This window comes from Pseudopodoces humilis, chromosome 5, assembly GCF_049639895.1.
Source record: "Pseudopodoces humilis isolate 2021_Gansu_Grassland_sample_001 chromosome 5, ASM4963989v1, whole genome shotgun sequence".
In the NCBI taxonomy this organism is placed as follows: domain Eukaryota; kingdom Metazoa; phylum Chordata; class Aves; order Passeriformes; family Paridae; genus Pseudopodoces; species Pseudopodoces humilis.
The window spans coordinates 59,232,563-59,255,088 of NC_142204.1; the positions used below are offsets into that span (position 1 = coordinate 59,232,563).

Genomic DNA, 22,526 nt, shown 5'->3' on the forward strand with positions numbered 1-22,526 from the left:
TTGCCAGAAGTCCCATAACTTCCATGTGGCAGGTTAGGTGCAGATTTTTTTGTTCTCTGATGTGTGTTGTGCATCTAGAAAAAGTTGTGGGTATGGGGGGCTAAAGATGAAGATCATTTCTACCCTGCCCATACAGAAAGTTAGACTGCAGAAGGATGTCTGAGAAGAATGAGTCCCTCAACTTAGAAGGCATTTCTTGGATGCTTCCTCTTAGCTGTACATGGTTGAAAGCGGCGTCTATCCAGGGTCAGCATTATTCAGGCTGTGCCAGGGGATTTGTAATAATCTGACTTTTTTTGCTGTAAATCAGAAAAAAGAGGTGCAGAGTAAGGGAGCCTGGCAGACTGCTCTTTTAGCATCGCTGTAGAAAGGGGAATGATGATTCCAGATTCTATGCCACTGAGAGTCAGACTATGAGCACAAGAGCTGTGTTGTCCCTTCTTGTGTTGGCAGATACTTTGTGAGTGCTTTATGTTGCACTACATTGTTGGGAGGAGTTGAAGGTCAGGACACCTGAATTAATAAATGAAGCTGAATTTACAGAGTTGAGTCAAATCTCAGCTCTCCAGCCTTCTAGAAATGCACTGCTGGGGTGTCCTTTACCTTGGGGGATTTGTTTGTTGAGGAAGGAAGGGCACAGCACAGCAAGCAATTCACTTCCTGGTGATGGCAGGCTTACGATGTGAAATTGCTCCCAAATGCAAGACTTGTGTTTTGGGAATTGACAAACTTAGGAATTTTATCAGAGGATCTACAATTGGTAGAAAAAGATGGTAAAAGAGGTTGCCTTCTGTCAAAATCTGTAGGGTTGGCAGGTATGTTTTGCTGGAATGCACGATGTATCAGTGCCTCTTGTACTTGTGATGGTGTTACTTTAATACCTTATTTAATACCTCTGCAGTGATTGCTGTGGGACTGCTGACTAACTGAAGGAATATTTGACTTGCATAAAGCTAGGTTTTGCCATCCTTAATTGTTTTTAATATATTCTGGCTTTTTCCTAAACATTCTCACTGCAAGTTTGTTGTTAAACTTCAAATCTAGTCCTGAATTCTAAATTTCTGCTATGTGCTTGTACATGTTTTTTCTTGCTCTGCTCTTAGAGCTTCATGGCATCCCAAGGCAGCAGCAGACTCGGAAAGCTCACTTCCTGCTTTAAATCATACTGTCCTCTTCTGACTCTTTCCATAGTCGATCACTTAAGTGGGAGTAGTTACCAGCTGAAATGTGTAGACAGGGAGTTTGTCCTTCAGAGGGTTCTTTTCTGTACAGTTTTGTTTAACTGAGTGTTTTTACATGGTCTCTTAGTTTCAGTGTCTTGGTGTATGAAAAACTTTATTATAGCAAAACATTAAAAAAAAATGTAATAATTCTGTATTTTGAAGTTATTCTGACTTTAAAGTATTTACCAGTAGCAGATGTCTTCATGATGGTACTATAAATAAATAGTAAATGTAGTCTGAAGATAGTGGACTGTCTCCTCTTTCTTCAGGCTTTATAAACAACAAATATATACATTCAGTTACCTTGCATACATGAGCTACGCACTGGCACATTTTCATGTGACTCTTTATAGTTAATATAGTCTTCTTTCAGTAATTTCTTAAAATTTGAAATCAAAAGACTTTTTGACTGTAAAATTGTAGAAATAATTTCTGTTATCGTTGACATGTTGCTTTAAATTTCAGGAGACAGCTGATATGTAATCTCAAACAGAATTGGGGTTTATTTTTAATTTTACTTGAAATGACTTGGACTAACTGGGGCTGCTGACCTTTTCCAAATGAATTCTTGCTTGAACAGTAGAATTCGTTCCTTCTTGGATGAAAGCATCTCCTTTATAAAAGCATAATTGATCAACTCAGGGAGGGAATGTTTCCTGAATTAATTCAGACTTCTGTTTTGCGGGTAGTCAGGTTAGAGGGTCTGGCATCTGTGAACAGCTCCACCATTAGATACAGTTCCTTATTTCTGTTACATGTCCTTATATATAGCATTCTTTTGCTCTGACTGTGTGTTTTATTAAGTTGGACAGCTCACATAAATGAAAATACTTGAGTGAAATAGAATCTTTCTCAAGGGTACAGTGCAGTAGAAATCACTACAAAATTTAGAGTGCATTTTCAGTGTCTTTGGATTTTTTTCCTCCTACTAATTCCCAGGGACAGAAATTAAAACAATTTTTTTTGCTCTTGTATCTAAATGTTACTTTTCCCATCTCTTTACTCTCTTTCAAAAGATTGTTTCTTGGGACAGGAAATAATAAGTAACAATTCAATGAAAAAGAAATAATCTTTTGGCTTGTAAAGTAAAAGATGGTTCAAAAATAACAGAAGGTGAATTCCTGGGGAAAAAAATTAGAGGTACACAAATTATTATATTTTATATATATATATATGTAGCAATACTATGCCCTCTTATTTGGTGAAGCATAGTGCTCTATATTAAAAGCTATTTTTGATTAATCTTGCAGAAATTTAGTTCACAGATATGAAAGTGATATGTGGATCAATATTTTTCTAATTAAATAAATGAATTAATAAAAACTAATGCATTAATCTCTCAAAGCAGGATAAGCCCCACTTAGTTCTCACTAAGTGTAATAGAAATCATGTGGTTAAGTTGTCACAGAACACTTCAAAAACTTGCGCTTCGGACTGTGATAGAGAGCCCAAAGCAGTCAGAGTAACTGGGCTTTCCCTGATTTGCCTCAGTGGATTTTTTTCTAATTTTTCCTTTTTGTTCTGTCTAGATATTTAATGAAATTGAATTATAAGTATTTGTGGATTTGTTTGTTTGTGCTGGCATAGGGAAGAGACTGCCAGGTTGTACTGTCTGCTGTGGATATTGGTTGAAATGATTCACTTGTACATGTTTGCATATGTGCACTTCAACATTAGTTTTCCATAAATGAACTTGAATCTGAAAAAGAGGTTCTAAGTCTTGTTGGGTACTAAATATTTTTTTTTAATTATTTTAAATTAATTTTGATATCCTTGAGGTTAATATTTCAGGAGACTTTGCTTTCAGTACCAGGGAAAATAACTCCAAACAACTATGTCATACTTGTTCCAAATTTCTCATTTGCCACCCTTGTTAATCAGATTGCAAATGTTGGACTGTACCTATGACTGTACTGAAATCTGAGTTGCATTTCTGAATTCTATTTTAGTTGTTACCCACTCCAGAAAGTTGCTGTTCCCATTGCATGTATTTCAATATATTAGTTGAGTGAAAAGCTATGAAACTATTATATTTGATTCAGATGTCAGCAATGCCTGTTATTCTAATTTGGTGCTAACAAAAACACACATGAATATGGTTCCTAAAAATTTACGTATATGTCCATGTTCCTAATTTTTAACCAAGAATGCCATGTATTTTAATAAGCACATGAAAGAATGAACTAACAATTGTCTGAATAAAGGTAACTGGCCTTCTGAAAGTTCTGCTGAGAATTAGTTTTTCCATATATGCCTACCATAAGAGTCAATATCTGTAATAACAATTTAGTCTTTTAAGTTTTATTGTCTTCTGAAGTAAGTGCCATTTTGCTTCTTTTGGATGAGTATTTGATTGGCAAAGCCAACTTCTTAACTTTGCTAAAGCTTAAAGAGGGAAGGAGTATTAAGGAGAGATGCACAAGGTAAAGACTCACTTCTAATTAAAAAGAGAACATGCCTCTGTCATGGGATTCTGAGTTTCCTTTGTTTTTTGTGTGGGTAGTGACAGAATCTCAGTAGCCCCATGAATGTAATTAGCAGCTTCTGAAAGTCTTGGTCTATGGGACATAGAATCATATTAAAAATTTTTGGAAAAACTGGATTTCAGTGTTCTAAAGTTCCTTGTTTTTATTCACATTCACATTTCCTTTTTTGGTTAAGTTGTTTCCACATTTGAGTACTGGTGTTATGTGATTGTAATATACTGATAATATTCCCTAATGCCACAATGTCCCTGCAGGCTGCCTGTGACTTGCTGCGGAGGATAATACGTATCTTGTATCTCAGTAAGAGACTTCAAGGACAACTGCAAGGAGGAAGCAGAGAGATAACAAAAGCTGCCCAGAGTCTCAATGAACTTGGTGAGTCCTTCTTAATTACTTTTAGATACATTTTTAGCTTGTGCTCTCATGACTCACGCTAGTGTTTGACTTAAAGAAACAGCCAAAACTTTTTACTGTGGTTCTTGCTTTCTACTTCCTGATTTAAATTGAGAAATGGCATGGACAGAACTTACTAGTCCTTTGCATTTTTTCATGTGACTTCTCTAGATACAGGTATTTAATAACGTGAAAATTCTATGATAATGACTTGTGTTCTTTTGAGCAACGATTTTTTTGTGAAGCAACTCCTTACTGGTTTATGTCTCTATAAAACACCCTCAGAGGTAGCAGATATATATATATATCTAGCTTTTGGGAGACATTGCACTATGGTAAGGTATGGTTTAAATTACAGTTTATGTCCTAAAATAAAGGCATTGGCCCTGTGACTTTTATTAAAGCCATAGGTGATATGATATACAGAAACCTAACCTAGTTCAGATACTGGAATGCTGCAGTAGTGACTAATTTACCCTTTATTTTATTTGCTTCTAGGAAGAATAAAGAGGTAGTTCTCATGAAGGCTCAAGTTACATTGTTAGAATGTTTTCTGTACTTGAGCTAGATTGGGAAATTCAACACTGTGCTGCAGGATGCATTGAGGAGCATCCCATTAGTCCTGGAGATCAGTTGGTGGTGTTGTATATGGTATCTTGCCAGCTATTTCTCCTCTGATTTAATGGTATTCAAATTCTAGCTTCCAGAAATAGGTTGTGGGAGGGCTGAACTATCAAACATTCAGAATCATCCTGAAGTTTATTTTGCATATTTGTCACTACTGCTCTTTTTATACTGTGTGATCAAAAAATTATTAGACAATGACTTAAAACACAGTAGATGCTGTGTTACAAACAGATAGTTTATATATTTATTTAGTATAGCAATCTGATTGAAGCACTTAAGTACCAATTGTATCATTGTAAAGTAGAATGTTTTTTCTGATTCTTTTTACTTTCATTTATTTTGCTCTACCATTATGTCTTCAGAATGTATAAAATAATACTGTTTGTTAACTACCCGGATTGCAGGTGTTGTGGGATTAATTTGTGTGCTAGATCCTATTAAACAAATTAGTACAATTTAGTGGTAAAATCTGAGATGTTTAGTGTAGTTTTTAGGATTTCTTTCTTTCTACTATTCTTCCTCTTTACCTTTTTTTGTTTCACCATTTAGAAAAAAAGAACTTGCACTTTCTTTTGTCAAAGTGCCACAGACTTTTGAGTTTCTTGTTTTCAAATATTTGGTCTTTTCCTGAAGCTTAGCAAAGTCTGAGTAATTACTGTTAAAGATGAAGGGAAATGTGTCCCCTTAGGCAATCCTTTTGAATTTGATCCTACAGTCCATGGGGGTAGCCAAAGCTTGTGGTCCTTAATTTCTTAGTTCTGGATGGTTTATGGCCTGGTAAAATACCTTGTCTGCTGTCATTTCTATCTGCATCTTATTTCCTGCTATCTCTTCCTTTCTTCTCTTTTACCTCTCCGTCTGCATCCCTCCTTCATTTCTGGCTATCTGTCCTTTGTCAACCTCTACTGCTTGCCTTGGCTGGTTTGAATTCTTTCTGCTTCCCAGCTGGCCGTGCCTCCCAGCACCTGAGTGAATGGGAACACCTCCCTGAGCAGATGCTGGTGCAGGGGATTGGAGGTGTCTGTCCTGTGTGGAGAGGCAGTGATTGCTGGGTGTGCAGTGGCTCTGTTCCAGTGGGAGGAAAGCGTACGGGGGCTGGAGTCAGCATGGGTCGGGGTCAGGGTACTGCTGTGGGAGGCAGCAGGAAGGCAGCAGGGAGCCTGGGGTATGGGATGTGGCTGGGGAAGTGCTGTGCTGTGCTTCTGGATTTGGGAAGCACTGGGATGGGTGGGAGATCTCTAGCAGAGAGGTGGTGGTGGTGTGTGGCAGGAGACCACTTGGGATGTGGTGGCTTGGGGTAAGGCTGTGGAAGTGCTGTGCTTCAAAAAGATAGGAAATGTGATGTAGTGCTCTGTGGTGTCAGGAGGGTGGGAAGCATGGGGAACAGCACTGGGCGCTGGCAGTTCAGTTGGTGAGATAAGAAAGCTTTGGGAGGCCTGGGGAAATAACTGCAGCATCTGATGGCAGTAAATAGGTGGTAGACATGAGTGGTGTGAAAGCCTGGTATTGGATAGAGACCTCTCTGTCACAGAGGCTTGCTTTCATGTCCAAGATGAATACTGATCTGTGGTTTTAGCCAGATATTCCTGAATATCCCTTTCATCTCTCATTCAAAGAAAAAATCATTCCATTGTTTATTACCTTTCTGTTGTACATGTGGTGCAGAATAAGAATTTCTGCTTTGTCAAACTCAGCCCTGTGATATTACTGTGAAAGCTTTGTACCTGCTGTGGTAGAAGATACCTTCCATTGCTTCTAAGGTGTTCTGTGCAGAATCTTGAGATAACTGCCAAGTTTTTTTTCTGTACTGCTACCTCTGTGTGTATGTTTGGGGGACGCAAATGTGTGCATTTAGGTATGTATTTAACATATATTCCTGTAGCTAATCTATGTTTGTTTAATCACAACTTTTACTTAGTTGTGTATTGAAGTTTATTTTGCAGTGATGGGAAAGGCTATGGTAAACATACAAAATACTTGAATTAGGCAGAAATATGGGGTCAGTTAGAGGAAGTAAAAGAAATAGTAGCTTTTACTGAGAAGTGGATTTTTTCTGGATGTCTAAAGTTGCTAGTAGTCTGCAGATCTCCAGCTTCAGTTTATGATGTTAGGAATATGCTTTCTCTTAAAGTATTTCTTGGTAATATTTTGACCGAGATCTCTACTTAGAGCTGAAGTAGATCTGAAATTCCTCTGTGTTGGAGTTTCACATTCTTTGGAATTAACTTCACACTTTGGCACAGTAAAAAGAAAACCTAATTTCCTATGTAGTTTTAGAGATTAAAAGTGAGTTCTGTGTCTGTATGTGTATATATATATATTTATAGAAAATTAAACCCCAGACTTCTGCAGCTCTTTTACCTTCCAACATACTGTGGGTTCTCTAGCAAAGTAGAGTAAGCAATTAGCTGTTTCTCTGGTGCTAAGTTTTTGTATAATACAATCCAGTTCAGTGTTTATATAGGTAAAACAGGTGCCAATATTCAGATGTCATGCAGTGCCTAATGTTGTGAATTATATGCCCTGACTATGCTTCTTGGTAGTATTTAAATACAAATATTTTATAAAGTGAAAAAGAAACATTCCTAAGCAAGATTAAACAATAGAATGTGACAAGAAAATGGTGCACTATATGTAGTTCCCTTTCACAAAAGAAATTTTGCAGGCATTAAAATATCAGCTGTCTTCCATGTGGATATACAGAAATTACTGTCTTTAACAATGGCTGGTAACTTACCAGACAGAGATGAAAAAATTCTGAGTTGTGCAGCGAAAGGCCAGTTTAAGTGTGGACAGGCTAATTCCATCTGTCAGTTACAGAGTTTTGGACAGCAAAGGATTTCCCTCTTTTCCAGGTTAAATACTTATAAATGGTGTCATCATTATTCGTATAAATGCCTAGACTTCTTTTAATGGTAATAAATTCCTCATCTCTATATATGCTTGTATTATAATTTATGTCTCAGCAAGTAAATCTGTTTGCTTAAATGTTCTTCTGAGTATATAATATTTAAGCGGAGGTTCTTGCACCAGGTACAGTTTTGCTCTTTTGTAAACTTAGTCTGTGACTAAGATGTGCAGTCATAAAATGAAGGCGAATGGGTCTATTAAAATACAGTTTCAGGTATCTTCAGTATAGATGTTATTCCAGGAAAACATAACCTTCCATGTAATTTAAGAGAAGATGGGCAAAGATAGAGCTATGACCTTACTTTAAAGCTAAATACTTCTAAAGAAATAATAAAATATGGTCAGTTATTGAAGAGTAGCTGAAATGGAGAAAATGCTACGTATGTATTGTGTGCTATTTGTGGTTTAACCCCAGCCAGCAGCCAAGCCCATGCAGCCTCTTGCTTGCTCATCTGTGAGTGGAGGTGGGGTGGGCAGAGAATTGGATGAGTAAAGTGAGAATATCCATGGGCTGATATAAAAACAGGTAAAGCAAAAGCCAGGCATGCAAGAAGAGCGAAACAAGGAATTCAGTCACCATTTCTAATGGGCAGGCAGTGTTCAGCAGTACCTTGGAAAGCAGGGCTCCATTAAATGCGGACACAAACACCATCACTCCAAATCTCCCTCTCTTCCTCCTTCCTCCCCCAGCTTTACATGCTGAGTATGACTGTATGGGATGCAATATCCCTTGGATCAGTTTGGCTCAGCTGACCTGTGTCCCCTCCCAACTTCTTGTGTACTCCCAGCCTCCTCACTGATGGAGTGGAGTGAGAGGCAGAAAAGGACTTGACTCTAAGTCATGCTTAGCAATAATGAAAACATCTCTGTGCTGTCAACACTACTTCCAGCACAAATGCAAAACATAGCCCCTATCAGCTGCTATGAAGAAAATTAACTCTGTCCTTGCTAAAACCAGCAAAATCATTTATAAGGAGGGAGCAAAACTTACCTGGGACAGTTTTTTGGCCTTTCCAATCACAATACAAGATTTAAGAGAAATTAGAAGAAATACAGCTTGTGAAGAAGTGTTTCTGGCCTGGAGAAAACTGAAATTAGTTAGGTCTGGAAGGCCTCTTTGTAGCTGGTGTAATATAGGTGTTGGTAGCCTGATCTTCTGAAGTATACCCCAGAACTAGTGACATCTGCACAATGGTAACAGTATCTTGGAAATGAGAAATACTTGAGGCTAGAAATAAATTTGACTTATCACTTTTCTAGGGTAAACAATATGGATCATACATGATTTAAAAAAGAAAAAAGCTTGGATAAAGCTGATATGTCTGTTAGAGTAGAATTAGAGACAAAGGAAGGAGAAAGGAGGAAAATGCCTATCTTAATATGGTTTGCATTGTGGGACTTTGTCTTTTCCACTACGTGGGTTTCTCTGTGTCAGTGCACTTTTCTGGTATTGTTGCTACATGTATACCCTGAAGATTGCACTGAAAGAGAACACTATTGTAAAGATGTGAGGTTATCTTTGGTACTACAGCTCATCACCTAGTTTGTTTCATACACTAATACAAAATAGTGCTTGATAGAGGGAGACAACATGATCTGTGTTTTCCTTATCTTTGAAAATGTCATTAAATAGAGCAATATCTTCCCAAATTTTGTAAGCCTAAAAAGTATTTTTTCTTTCTTGTTCTCTGTTGCTGATGTGCCTATTTCATGGAAAAGAGAGCATGTTCCTTTGTGTACATATATATAGCATGTATATGTATATACACGTGTATATAATAGCATATGTATGGATATAAACATTTATAATATTCATAAATACAAATATGAATAATATGTATATGCATATGAATAATATGTATATGCATCCTAATGTATCTCAGATGCTTTTCAGAGTAATCTCCTTCTTCTTAGTGATCATCTTTGTGAATTCTGGGGGGAGAGATTAGATTCCAGAATGTAATGGAGAGCTTGTTTTATTGAAAACAGACCTTACTGCCACCTATTTTAGACAATTTAAACTAACCTGACTTCCTTAAGCAAAGGAATTCTAGAACAGATAAATTATTTGTTGGAGTCTATATAAAAGTGCTATTAAATAGTAGGACACACAGCTTTATCAAGAATGAATCCTGTTTAACAACTGTATTTTCTTTGTTGGCAGCATAACAGGCCTTGGGACTAGAGAGATCAATGAATGTCTTATAGTTTGATTTAAATAGGGCTCTTGACACCATTGATTTAAATAGGGCTCTTGACACTGTGTCACACTAGCAGGATCAGCAATAGAATCCAGATGAAAATGTCATGCAGTGTATGCAGAAGTTCGGAGAAAGCTGTACCCCAAAAACCTTCATCTGTTGTTCACTTACCCAGCAATATATCAAGCAGGGTGTTGTTAGAACGTGTTCTGTAGCTGGCGTGTATTTTCATTAATGATTTGAGTGATGTTATATGGCATATATCCTTATTAAATTTCCTAGCAATAATAAAGCAGAGAAGAATGGAAATGTATGCTGGGAAACAGGATTAGAATGAAGAATATTCTTAGTGAATTGGAGATACGTCTTACTGATTTTATTTCTCTTTCAGACAAGTGCTAAGTCCTCACAATAAATAGTTATAGTTAAGAGGGGTAACAGGAGAAATTACTGTATGGATTACAGTTCTGCAGAGAGGGTTGAGAGTTCCACAGAAACTGAGTGCAAGCCACTTGTTCATTTATTTTTGTAGCAGTGTGACATTGTTGGCAATTGTGCTGATTTTTGTGAGGAAGGATGTTGTGCGCAAGGCACTTGAAAATAATCTTTTGTTCATGTTTCAAAAAGATTATCGAGTCCCTTTTGAGGCACCTCATTGAAGAAAGATGTAGGTTAATTGGAGAAACTCCTAAGCACAGCAGCAATGGTGGCTGAAGGTCTTGAGGATGGTCAGTGGGTGAAGGAACTGGAAGTGTGTGGCTCTGGTTTGGAGAAGAGGGGTGTGAGAGGGAGAGTAATATTCTTCAGATAAACAAACTTTTTTCAGGTGGGGAGTAAGTGGCTCTCCATATGCATGTGATTGAAACAGTAAGTAATGGGCCTGAAATGAAGCAAAGGAATTTTTTTTTCTAAAATGTTAGGAAAGAGTTCTACCAGAAATGATAATTTCAGGGGAGCTGTGAAGTTGTATTTGAAGCCTTTTTAGACGTGTTTTAGACAAAGCATGTACCAGGAATGAAATCATATAGTCATGGAATAGCTTGGGTTGGAAGGAACCTTTAAAGCTGATCTAGTTCAACTCCTCTACAATAAGCAGGGATAATTAGATAGAGATGATTTTGCCTTGAAGTAGGAGGACTTGGTAGTTGATCTGCTCCCAGTCCTTTGTGTCTCTTGAAGATCATCCCCTCCTTCCCCATTTTTTTTTTTTTTGTTGGTTGGTTGGGGTTTTTTTTGTTTGGTTTTGGTTTTGGTTTGTTTGTTTTTATTGGAATGCTTGATGTAGAATGTTCTTCACAAGTTGGTTTGTTGGGCATTGTTCCCAGATACCACCTGGAATATTATTAGGACACTTGGACTGGAAATTTCATGCCATCATTTCAGCCTCTTCTTATCATTACTTTAGATGAGATAGATAAATCTCCTCAAAGACCTTCAGCTCAACCATCTGACACAATTACTTCTCTTCTGGTTGTGACTGACATTCATATAAACTTCACATAGTTCATTGTGTTACTTGAGTACTGCAAAAACTGACCCTCAAAAGCTATTAATGTCAGTCTGGTCTAGGAAAATGCAGTGAGCAAGAATAGGAAGGTAATACTGACTATATGAACATAAGTGTCCTGTATCTAATTTTTTTTCCCCCTTTGCTGGGAAAGAAGGCAAGCTGTCCAACTGTTTTTAAGAATGATGTTACTTTATTTCTCTTTTAGTTTTTTAGTATTTGGGATGAGTGATGAATACTGTTTTGTGTTTATCAAAATACTAAGCACTACTAGTTAGTATTCAGTAAACAACAGTTTTAATTTGTTATTTTAGTAGTAAGTATTAAACTAGTTTTTTTATACCAGTTAGCCCTATCTATTGCAAGGTGGAATTACCTTTATCTGTGGTTTCCACAGGTGTACCTTATTAATTGAGTATTAAAATAGCATGAATAGTCTATCTAATACACAGTGACTTCCTCTGAAGTGATTGCAGATTGGCTGACTGCAATATTTATTCCTCAGGTTAAATATTGTTGTCTAAAAGCTGTTTCATTTTAGCTGCTACAGTTTTTGCAGTAACATTCAAATATGTGTTATGTATCTGTACACAAGTATTACTAAACTTGCAATGGTAAACTGTCTGAACACCTGCCATGGATACTGTGGCAGCTCTCTTTCACTGCTGCCTTCTTCCTGTATCCTGTTCAGTGATTAACTTAATTTTTTTTTTTTTTCTATTCCAAGCAGCAATTTACAGTGTATGATTGCCAAGCTAGATCTTGTGTTGACTGCTGTTAAAGTGAGGATGGAGTTGGTTACTGTCGTGTCAGTGATGTATTTCACTGCTACTACACAGTGCACAGTTTTTCATGAGAATCAACACACTTCAAACTTGAGGGAAATGTTGCTTCCATAGTGCTTTTGCTTAGGAACTGAGATGCCTTACAATTTGCTGCCTTGTGCAATACCTAATGTCCTCCAAAATAATATAATATATATCTGTGTAGCACAATTGTTCTGTAGGGGTAAGTGAACTGATTTGATTAATAGAAATTTCACGGCTTTGATTGCATGATTCTTTGCCTGGGGTAATTAGTCTTGCTGAGAAATGACTGAATTGTATTACTGGCTCAGAGCCATCTGCATTAGTGCCGCTGCTTCAGGTGGTGCATCAGCACCCATGGGAAGTGTAAATATCCTGCTAAAACATTTTTCTTCATTGTCCCCAATGGTGTTAGCAGTAACACTGCCAGACCTTCACTGAAATGCCCTGGACTTAAAAATACTCTGCTTTTCTGTAGCTGAATGTCATCTCCATTCTTCAATTTTATGTTGTTGTTATGTTGTTATGTTTTTCGTGAGATTCTGTTACCATAAGATGGAAGATTTCGCAAAAAATGTGATATGCAAATTTTATTTGTAATATTCCAGGCAAAAAAAACCCCTTTTTTGGTGGGAAGGTCAATTTTTTTCTTGTTGGCTTTTGAAATAAAGAAGAATCTTGGTAGTATGTTAGAAGTCTGTTAATTTGAACTGTTGACTGTTGGATACCAAATTAACTTAGAATGACTTTCAAAACTTAAAACAATCTTCTATTATTAAGAGGCCAATAGTGTAAGACCTCTTTATTCTCTTTGAGCAAGGCAGACAGAGCATACAGATTTTACCATTAAATTGTGTTTTGCTGCGACTAGGATTCCTAGCTTGGAAACCTGATGTTAGACAAAGCATTTTACATAAATGTTTTGCATGTTTAACTTAATCTCTGGCATGCATTCTTTTTCTTACCATTAGAAAGATAGACAGTAGAAGACACTAGGTAATTACATACACATGAGAGAAAAGACTAAATTTGAATTCATGCGAGAAAAGAATTCTTTTGCAACTTTGCTTTTCAACATATCCTTTAAATTACCAGGGTTTGGAATTTAGCTTTCTTTATGCATAGAGTTCAAGAAAAAGAATCCAAGTATAATTGTAATTCTGGGATTTCTTCATGCCTAGTTTCCTTTAAACAATGGCAAACAAGTTTCAAGTTTGCCATATTACGTGAAACTGTTTTTTCATGCAAGCATTACGTTGATTTCTGGTATTGATGAGATTAATCTTTTAGCTGTAACTACTTAAAAATTTTGATTTTACCATACTGTTAAGTATTTGGTAATTTTAGTCTTGAGCACACAGACTTTGTTGGAAGGCTGTGTGTCAGATGTTGTAAAATGGGTTTAGTATTCCACTTTCTGTTGTGGTGTTGACCTGTTCCAAGTGATATGTTATTGACAGCCCAGTAGTAAGGCTCTGTCAGAAGTTAATTATGGTGTGTTCAAATTGCTTTTGCTGTAGCATGTGGAGTATTTCCAAAAGTTTTTATCCATGTTCCAGGCCCATCAAAGACTTGTATTTGATTTTCTGTCTTTGCTTTTTTCTTTTTCAGTTACAGATGTCCACACCTTTTGTTCCTTATATTTCTGGAAAGCTTTACTCTTTCCAACTACCTGTCATCTGTTCCCCTAAATCTTATTGCTGCTATTTCATTATTAGGATCAGTTATGACTGTTATTGTATGACCTAATGTATAGAAGTTTTGGTTGTAGGCCAGTATTACATTAAGCTAGGCTCTAGCAGGTACAGGTACAATCTAGGGCCTGACAGCTCTTGATTTATTAGCTTCTAGCAGTTCAGAGGACTCCAGTGGGGAAAGAAATGATAGTGGACAAAAACTGAGGAAGGGGAGGGGGAATGTGATTGACTGCCACAAAGTGTTTTCTGCTTGGAGATGAATTATTGTCAGGACAGGAGAATAACTGCACTCATGATGCAGTTGATAAATTATTATGCATTTAAACTATGTATGGACAGGCACATGAGGCACAGATAGTGTTTGCATTGGTAGCACATTCAGTTCAGAGTTTGAGATTAAGCCAGTACTTCTTACTTCTTAAAATTACTGTGACTGCAGTGTTTTCCATTTGTTTTGGTAATACATCAGATGGTCTGCGGTTTTGCGAGCTAGAGGATATATCTGGGGTTTGAAGTGTCACCTAATGCTGAAAAAAGGAACTTGGGAATTTTGAAAGAAGAGCTGGTTGGAAATGAAGAGATGAAAAGGGAAATTGCGGAAGAAGATCTTGGCAGTTACACCATCCTATCTTTTCTCATTAATAAGTTTAAAAGTAAAGGCCAGGTCTCATAGTTCTTTTTTTTTTCCAACTTTTGTTTGTTTATTTTGCAATTAGTGACTTTAAATGTGTCATTCTAAAATCTGAAAACTGTACTTATATTCTGTTTCTCTAATTACAAAATTCTCCTTCTACTCTCTTCTCAAAGTATCCCCCATAGAGCAGAAAGAAATTAAACCAAGCCTGTTTCTGTTTTGCTGTTAAGGCATATTTGTTCCCCACCAGAAGGATGGCATTCCAACAAAGTTTGGACCTTGTTTATACTTTACCCTTTGATCTTTTCAAGTGTTTGAACAGTAAGTATTTTTGTATTTGTTATCTAAGGTGTGTCATAAGAGTGGAGATAGAAAAGGATATAAGAGAACCAGCAACACAGATAGGCTTGTATTTATGAATGCTTGTGTTCAGGGTAAATACAAATTCAGAGGAAGTTTTTTTTTAATTTTTAATTGGTTTGAAGCCGTTATGATTGTGTAACTAGTACAGATCCTAGGGCATCTTTGAGTTTTGAGACCAAGTATTGTTCCTGGATCATCACACTTTTTCAATAGAACTACATAATTAAAAGTAGAAAGAAAAACTCTGGGTTTCTGTTTCCAGGTGACATACAAAAACTAGCAAGACCAAAAGATGTCTGCAAGCTCTGTCTGCTTCTGAATCTAGTAATTTTTGTGCACTGACTTTAAAAGCTCTGTATTAATTAAAAAAAAAAAATAAAACTTGTCCAGACCAAAGATGAAAATCAAAGTTTAAAAGAAGTATTTTTGACTGAAAGGAAGGTACACAGAGGTTAGTGGTGAGTCTTTGAGATATATTTTTGCAGCTCATAAATTATAAATATATTGTAGAGAGTATGAGTAGAGAATATGGTCACAAAGGAAAAGGCAAGTTGAATGACATAGTTCCAAACAATAAATGAATGCAGGGATATCAACAAAACAGAGAGATGCCATCTCTAAATTTGTGGTTTGTTCTTACTGTATTTCAACAGGCATAAAAGTTTAAGTAAACAGTGAAGAGCTAGAGCTCTTAAGTTGGTGACACAAATGACTAGCATGGAAAAATTTAGTTTTCTAGTTCCACTTACAGCTGGAATGATACATCTGAAACAATATGGATCCAGTTGTCTATTCTACTCTGGGTGGATGTTCTGCAAGGAAATGGCAATTTTATATTTCTGGCTAAGTATGCATAGGCACTGTCCAAAGCTCTGGTAGGAACTGGCACTTACAACTTTCTCTGTTCCCTCTTTCTGTAAATGTATATAGTTGGAGATTTAATAGTAAACTGCAGATTAGTGCTCCCAGAACTAGAGTAGTGATCTGTTAAGGTGACCAGACTTGGTGGTTTGAGTTCAACAGATGATCACTTGTCCATGGGAAGGTGTGGAGAAATGTCACACATTTTTTCTAGGGATGCTGGCTGAGGATAGCTGAGTTTTGTTTATCTATGGCCAATGGTGAAATCAGGCATTTAGTGGTCAAAGAAATAACACTGAGAAGCAGTTTCTAATATTGATCTTTGTCTTTCTGCTGAAAGCATTTATTAGTGTGTAACCCAGGGGTTGAACAGAAGAAGAACATGGTTCATTCAGAAATAACACTTCAATATTGTATATCTGAGAAGACAGAGTGGTTTTTATTTCTTTTTCAACAAACAGATTCAGCAATAGAGTGAGAGAGAACAGAAATCGATAAAATGGACAGGTCACTTGTGGTGACTAAGGAAAGAAGTGAGCATTGTATTAGAATGATTACTAGAAGATCAAATAGTGGCAGTAGCAAATAATTTTCAGAAAATTTCATTGAGGATAGTAGAATGAGGAGTTTTGGTAGAATTACTGGTAAATGCATATAGATCTGAAAGTCAGCTAACAAAATTCAAAAGATGTTACTTTCACAACCCACTGAATTAAACCAGAAAAACCAAATCATTGCATGTTTCTGAAATGTGTGGAAGAACAGAATTGGGAGCCCAGATTACTTGTCCTCTGCAGCCAGAGCTTAAAAGTCACCCATTTCTAACACAGGAAATGGTACTTTGTGTTCTCTTATAATAAACAAACCTGTTGGATTTGGAAGCCACCTGTTGCCAGAGTGGCAAGTTGTGATGCATAAGGAAAACTGATAAAATAGACCCAGTATTCAGTGTTTCATTTTGAAAGAGTTAATTTTCCATTGCAGAGGATCTTCAGTAGGTGGGTCAAATGTATTTAGCCAAGCTTGAAAGCTAAAAGCTTGCTGAGAAGACAATATTAGATTGTTCAATACTGGCTTTTTGGCAATGAAGAAAGAAGGTACTCCTGGCTTAAGGCCTATTTTAGTGTAGTGACAAAGCAAAGACAACAACTACCATTACACAACAATGTATAAATACCACTGAATGTATTAATTGCAAATATAGAGTATAGATATGAAAATTTAAAATACTGCAGAAAAAAAAAATCTATGACTAACTGGAACCAGAAAGACACCTATAATGGAATAAACTTAATATACTTGTTTCCAGATTGTCCATAAAGATAAGAATAGGAGGATTTTTCATTAAGTGCCCTTGTTTTCTCTTTGAAGGCAGGTTAATTTGTTCTTCCATAGAGAAAGGATACCAACAATTAACAAGGATGTTACACAAAAAGTGCTAAGTTCCCAGGGGCATTAGTTTATAATTCCTTACTGAATGGGGAAGGAGAAAGTCCAACTTGTGTTGTTCCAGCATTCAGAAGGAAATGTTATTTCTATTGAGATCAATGTCAAGTAGATACAAAACTACTCAAAAAATAGTAGGCAAGTTGAATTTATTTGAAAGAAGAATTCAGGGCTGTAAAGCTGAATTAATGATAGCCAATTAACTTTTTATTGAAAATACATGTTGTCAAACAAATTTGTGTGTTTTGCTTATTGAATTGATTAAAGAAATTGTGTAGATGCATTATAGATTTATGTGCATAAATTTAGATGACTTAAACCTCCCTTTAAGTTATTGTTCCCCAAAGTGGGTATTTAAATAAGCCACATTCTCCTTACTTCACAGTTGCTCTACATTCTTAGTAGATGATTTTGTTACTAGGGGAGCTAGAAGAGAGGAACACGGGTAAATAAACTGTAAATCTTTGGAACTGGACCATGTCCTTGCTGGGATTGCTTTACCAATGTTGTTTCTGTTTTTGTATTCAGGCAGCTATGTCAAACAAATCTGTACTTGTGCAAATGGTGTAGGGAATTGTGCTCTACAGATAAAAACAGTTTTGTGGTTACCTGTGAGTAAATGCAATTATGCATGTCACAGTGAGCGATTAAGTGGGCTATTTTTCTTGAAGATTAAGACTGTAGAGGTGCATTCATGGGGAGAAAATAAAGGACCACAGAAGGGCTCTTGGATTAACAGGGAAAGAAATGGCAAGAGCTAAGGACTGGAAAATGAGGCCTGGAAAATTCAGAAGTATAAAATAATTGAAAAATTGGATTATATGCACAATTTTGTTTTAATTCCTCAAGTAAATACTGGTTGTTCAAATCTTAAAACATAATAACCAATTTTATTCTGTTAATTTATGATTAAAGTATGGGCAGTTCTGGTTAAAAAAGTCTAACCAAGTAGCTATGAAAAGAAGACTGAAGACTAATCTTTGTTCAGGCCCTGGATGTGAGCCAGTATCCCTGTACCTATTGTTACTAGTTATCCCAATAACTGTTGTTTCTGTTGTCTCGCCTAAAAGATCAGTGAAGGTGTTTCTGTATGTAACACAAGGTAATGAGAAGTGTAGAGTAAGATTTCATTATTCATAGGAAACAGCTTTAAAAATAGGCTGTTTTCACAGGAGTAGTTTTTCCTTTTTGTCACCCAATCCATGCACATAATTTTCAAATATTGTTTAAGCATTTTATCAACTCTTTTCAGTTATTGTTTGAAGCAAAATAGTCTATTTGTCTTATATGTTTACCTTTTAGGTCCAACCTTCAATTATTCACAGGCACTAAATCTGATTACTGGTTTTATTATCTTAAAGGTAGACCTTCGGCTGAAAATCAGAAGGGTCTCATACCTTTTTCATGTAATCTCAGGGAAAAATGTGGAAACCTAACCTCATTAAAGAAGGAACTTCCTATTATTTTGAGAACATACTGTTTCTCTGCTATTTTAAAGATTCCCCCCTTGCCCAGTTTTAGCAGACCTGATTTGCAAACTAGAGTTGTAGAAACTTTTGACTGAAAAAAAATTTGGGACACAAGAAAAAATCAGTGACTGAATCAAAAATTTCCCACTTCTATCCTAGTTTATTTAAACTGCTCTGGAATCTTCACTGTATGCTGTAAAACTGAGGCAAGATTTATTAGAAGCTTCTGAATATATTAATCTTTTTAAAGATATCTTTAACTTGTCTTCATGTGCACTTTTTTGTACTTCATCTCTGTTTGATGCAAGTGCAGGTGAGCTATATACCTCCATTTTAATAATTTTGACCGTAGAAGGTTCTATGTCCATAATATAATCTTTACGCACAGTTTCTCTTCATAGAATCACAGAAGGGTTTAGTTTGGAAGGGGATCCTAAAGACCATCTACTTCCACGCCCCTGCCATGAGCTTAGATACCTTCCACTATCCCAGGTTGCTCAAAGCCCCATCCAGTCTGGCCTTGAACACTTCCAGGGATGGAGGTTCCACAGCTTCTCTGGGTAGCCTATTCCAGTGCCTCACCACCCTCACAGAAAAGAATGAATTCCCAATATCTAATCTAAACTTGCCCTGTTTCAGTTTGAAGCCATTCCCCCTTGTCCTGTCATGACGTACCCTTGTAAAAAAGCTGTCTTGTAGGTGCTCTGAGGTCTCCTCAGAACCTTCTCTTCTCCAGGCTGAACTACCCCAACTCTCAGATGTCTTCATTGGAGAGTTGCTCCAGCCCTCTGATGTCTCCGTGGCCCTCTGGACTCACTCCAACGTGTTTCATGGGTTGGGACCCCAGGGCAGGACACAGCAGTCCAGGTGGGGTCTCATGAGAGAAGAGTAGAGGGAGCATCACCTGCCTCTTCCTGCTGGCTAGATTCCTTTGATGCAGTTGACTTTCTGGGCTTCAGGTGCACATTTCTGGGTTATATTGAGCTTCTCATGAACCAATTTTCACATCTTTTGTTTTGTTTGTTCTCATTCATTGATTGCTCTCACTTAACTAGCTATTAGAGCTCTTAGCAGGAGTAACAATCTTCCTCATTATTATTAAGGTGTTTTACAACAGCAGTGCTCACACTCACCTTTTATTTTGTGATGATACATATCATATGTATCATAGGTATGCAAATAGTGTTTCTTTCTCATTTTCTTTTGCCTTAAGCGTGTTTTCAGCCCATTGTAAATGTGGTCTAGTATACAAATTATCACTGATATTTGTAATAATTTACTGACGTGGGAAGCTGTCCTTTTCTACTTATCCCTTCTTCTTTCTATTTGTGGCAGGTATTTATGAAAAATGTCTTGAAATAAAATTTGGAAAACTGGTGTAGAGTAGCAATAAGTCACTGTGATTTTTTTCCCCCTACTAATTGAGTTGAAATTGAGTTTAATTTGAAGTAAGATCTCACAACAGATTGTGAGAGTTCCTGGTACAGTTAAAAGTAAAACTGTGCTAATACAGCTATGTTAATAGCAGTCTGATATAGCCAGAGTGACAGATTTTACAGCAATGTTGTTTCAGCAGTGACATTGATTTGTTTATTAGATATGGTATCAGGTTAAACTGTTACAATATACGGTAGGAAGTTAGAGATTGTATCAGGGTAACAGAAACCAAAAGTGTATTTCCAAAAACTGATCTTGGAAAGGAAACAAGAGTGTGCTGTGTGCCAACAGCTTTGTGCTCTCAGCCTGCCTGCCTGCTTGCCTGGCTGCAGTGTCAGGAATCAGAATGGGGATATAGAAATGTCTATATGCAAAAGATACAATTCATTCAAAGTGTAAAAAGAATCAGTTTAATAGTTTCAGGTTGTGTACCTATCATACAACTTTCACTGTAAATCTTCTGTTTTTTCATTTCAAGTAAATTTCTTTTCATGGTGTGAGAATTTCTTTGTAAAATAGGAAAACAAGATGATACAGAAATCTATAAAGTAAATACCCAACAAGAGATTTCTCCCGTTCTGTTTCAGTTTATAATAATCACCAAAGTGTAATTTTAGCAAAGAATATAAAGATGCCTAATGATATATCTCCTTCAATTTATTACTATACAAAAATAATTAAACCGTGATAAAGAAGCAGTAGTTGAAAACATACTGTGGTAGTGAAACACACTCAAAGCATCCAGATGAACTGAATTTATCTGACTAAGGGAAATTCAGTAGCACATTTTAAAATGTATCAGTGGGAGCAGATACTTAACCTTTCAGGTCTTTTCTTGTAATGCTTGTACTCTGTGTGTACTTCATACTTTATCTGTAGGAAAAGGTGTAATAGAATAGTGCCCGCTTTTCGTTTGTCATTTCTTCTGCATATATTTTGTTATATCAAAAGCCTTTTCTGGATTTGCTATTCATCTTGCTCTCCCCTCTCCTCCCAATTTTGGTACAACCACATATCGCATTCAATGATTCAAAGATAAGTTCTTAATTTCTTGGCTGTTACAACCTAAAAAATAAGGTAATAATTTTTCCACAGGAAGTGCATGTTGCCCTCCACCTTTCTGTGGTACTGATGGCTGTAGCTCCTTTAGAGCACTTCCTCCTGCCTTCTGCTCTTTTCCACTGGACCTGTACTCTTCACCTTCTTCACATCCTTCTTATTTAACACTTATTGGCTCTGAGTGATTCTGATTTTCCTGTTAATCAGTTAGTATGGGGATTTTTTCCTTTTTTTTTTTCTTTTTTTTTTTACCTTCCCCCACCAAAACAAAACCCAAACCCTGGGTTTAATTTTGCTTCTTGAATTGCACAAGTGTTCTGTGAAGTAGAAAAAGCAGATGGTAATTATAGAGTCAGATTCTTCTTTCCTCTTGGTGTAAGACAAATACATTCAGTGATATTATGGCAGAATGTGTGAAGTAGGAGTGGAATCCAGCTCTTCTAAGGCTGGAACATTTTAAGACAGAAGCTGATTGTTCTTAGCTGTATGTTGGAGGTATTTTGTCTGAAAAATGGGTAACAGAAGAGTAATTTAGTGTATTCTAGATCTTTTAATACTGCATTGAAACTTTGCTAAAGAATACTGTATTCTCTCCTTTCAAAAGAGTTTACTGGCAATTGGCAACTAAAACCTTTTTCAGAGGAAACAAACAAAAGTCTAGAATATTCAACTATCAAAGAAATTTGATGGTTAGCACATACATTGATTTAAAAATAAGTACTTTGTACACTGCAATATAGTATGCTTAATGGTTAACACAGCAGAAATTTTTTTCTTCTGTCTGGGTGAATTCTGTAACCTTTCAATGTATTAATTAATTTAAAATGAAAAAAATTCAACAAGGGTGGGAAAAATAAGATATTTAAATTTAGGTGTGGTGGGACATAGTGCCTGTCAGTCCAGTTCAGTGATACTCTTACCAGAACCTCCTTCATATAAATATAAAATAGATGGTGCTGTTAAACCCAACTTTTGGTGTGTAGAAATAAATAATAATTATGTATGACTTACATATATGTATTTATGTAACAATGAAGGAAAAGAGGTGAATTAATCTGATGCGTATCCACTGCATAAATTTTTAATATATTTAGAAAGTACAAAAGTTACTGCTATTCCCCTGGCACTAATAAAGTAAGCAGAACTTCTGATCATGTGTGGATTACATGCCTTATAATCCATAAAAATTGTTGTGTACTAGAAACTAGTTATTGTAAATACTGGTATTTACATTTCTGTTTCACAGGTTTGTGATGTACTAGCATGTGAAGGTATGCTTCTTGAATATTCTAATAGATACTGGCACTGCACTCTGCTTATTTTGGTATTTTTATTGTGGAATAGCCTCATTTTACAATGTAAAATTGAATGGAAATGCATTTTCAGTTAAGAAACAACATAGTCAGA

The 22,526-nt window shown here is 36.4% G+C and overlaps 1 protein-coding gene across 3 annotated transcripts in view; it reads left to right on the forward strand.

Moving 5' to 3' along the window:
* Positions 1-22,526, forward strand: part of COG5 (component of oligomeric golgi complex 5) — a 175,350-nt gene that overhangs the window by 6,968 nt on the left and 145,856 nt on the right. For all 3 annotated transcript variants that reach the window (XR_015772491.1, XM_005519180.3, XM_014248890.2), the window contains exon 6: positions 3,964-4,084. Coding sequence is in view for 2 of the 3 variants with exons in the window: in XM_005519180.3 (XP_005519237.2) it covers positions 3,964-4,084 (121 nt within the window). In the remaining variant the exon portion in view is untranslated. The remainder of the gene's footprint in view (positions 1-3,963; positions 4,085-22,526) is intronic.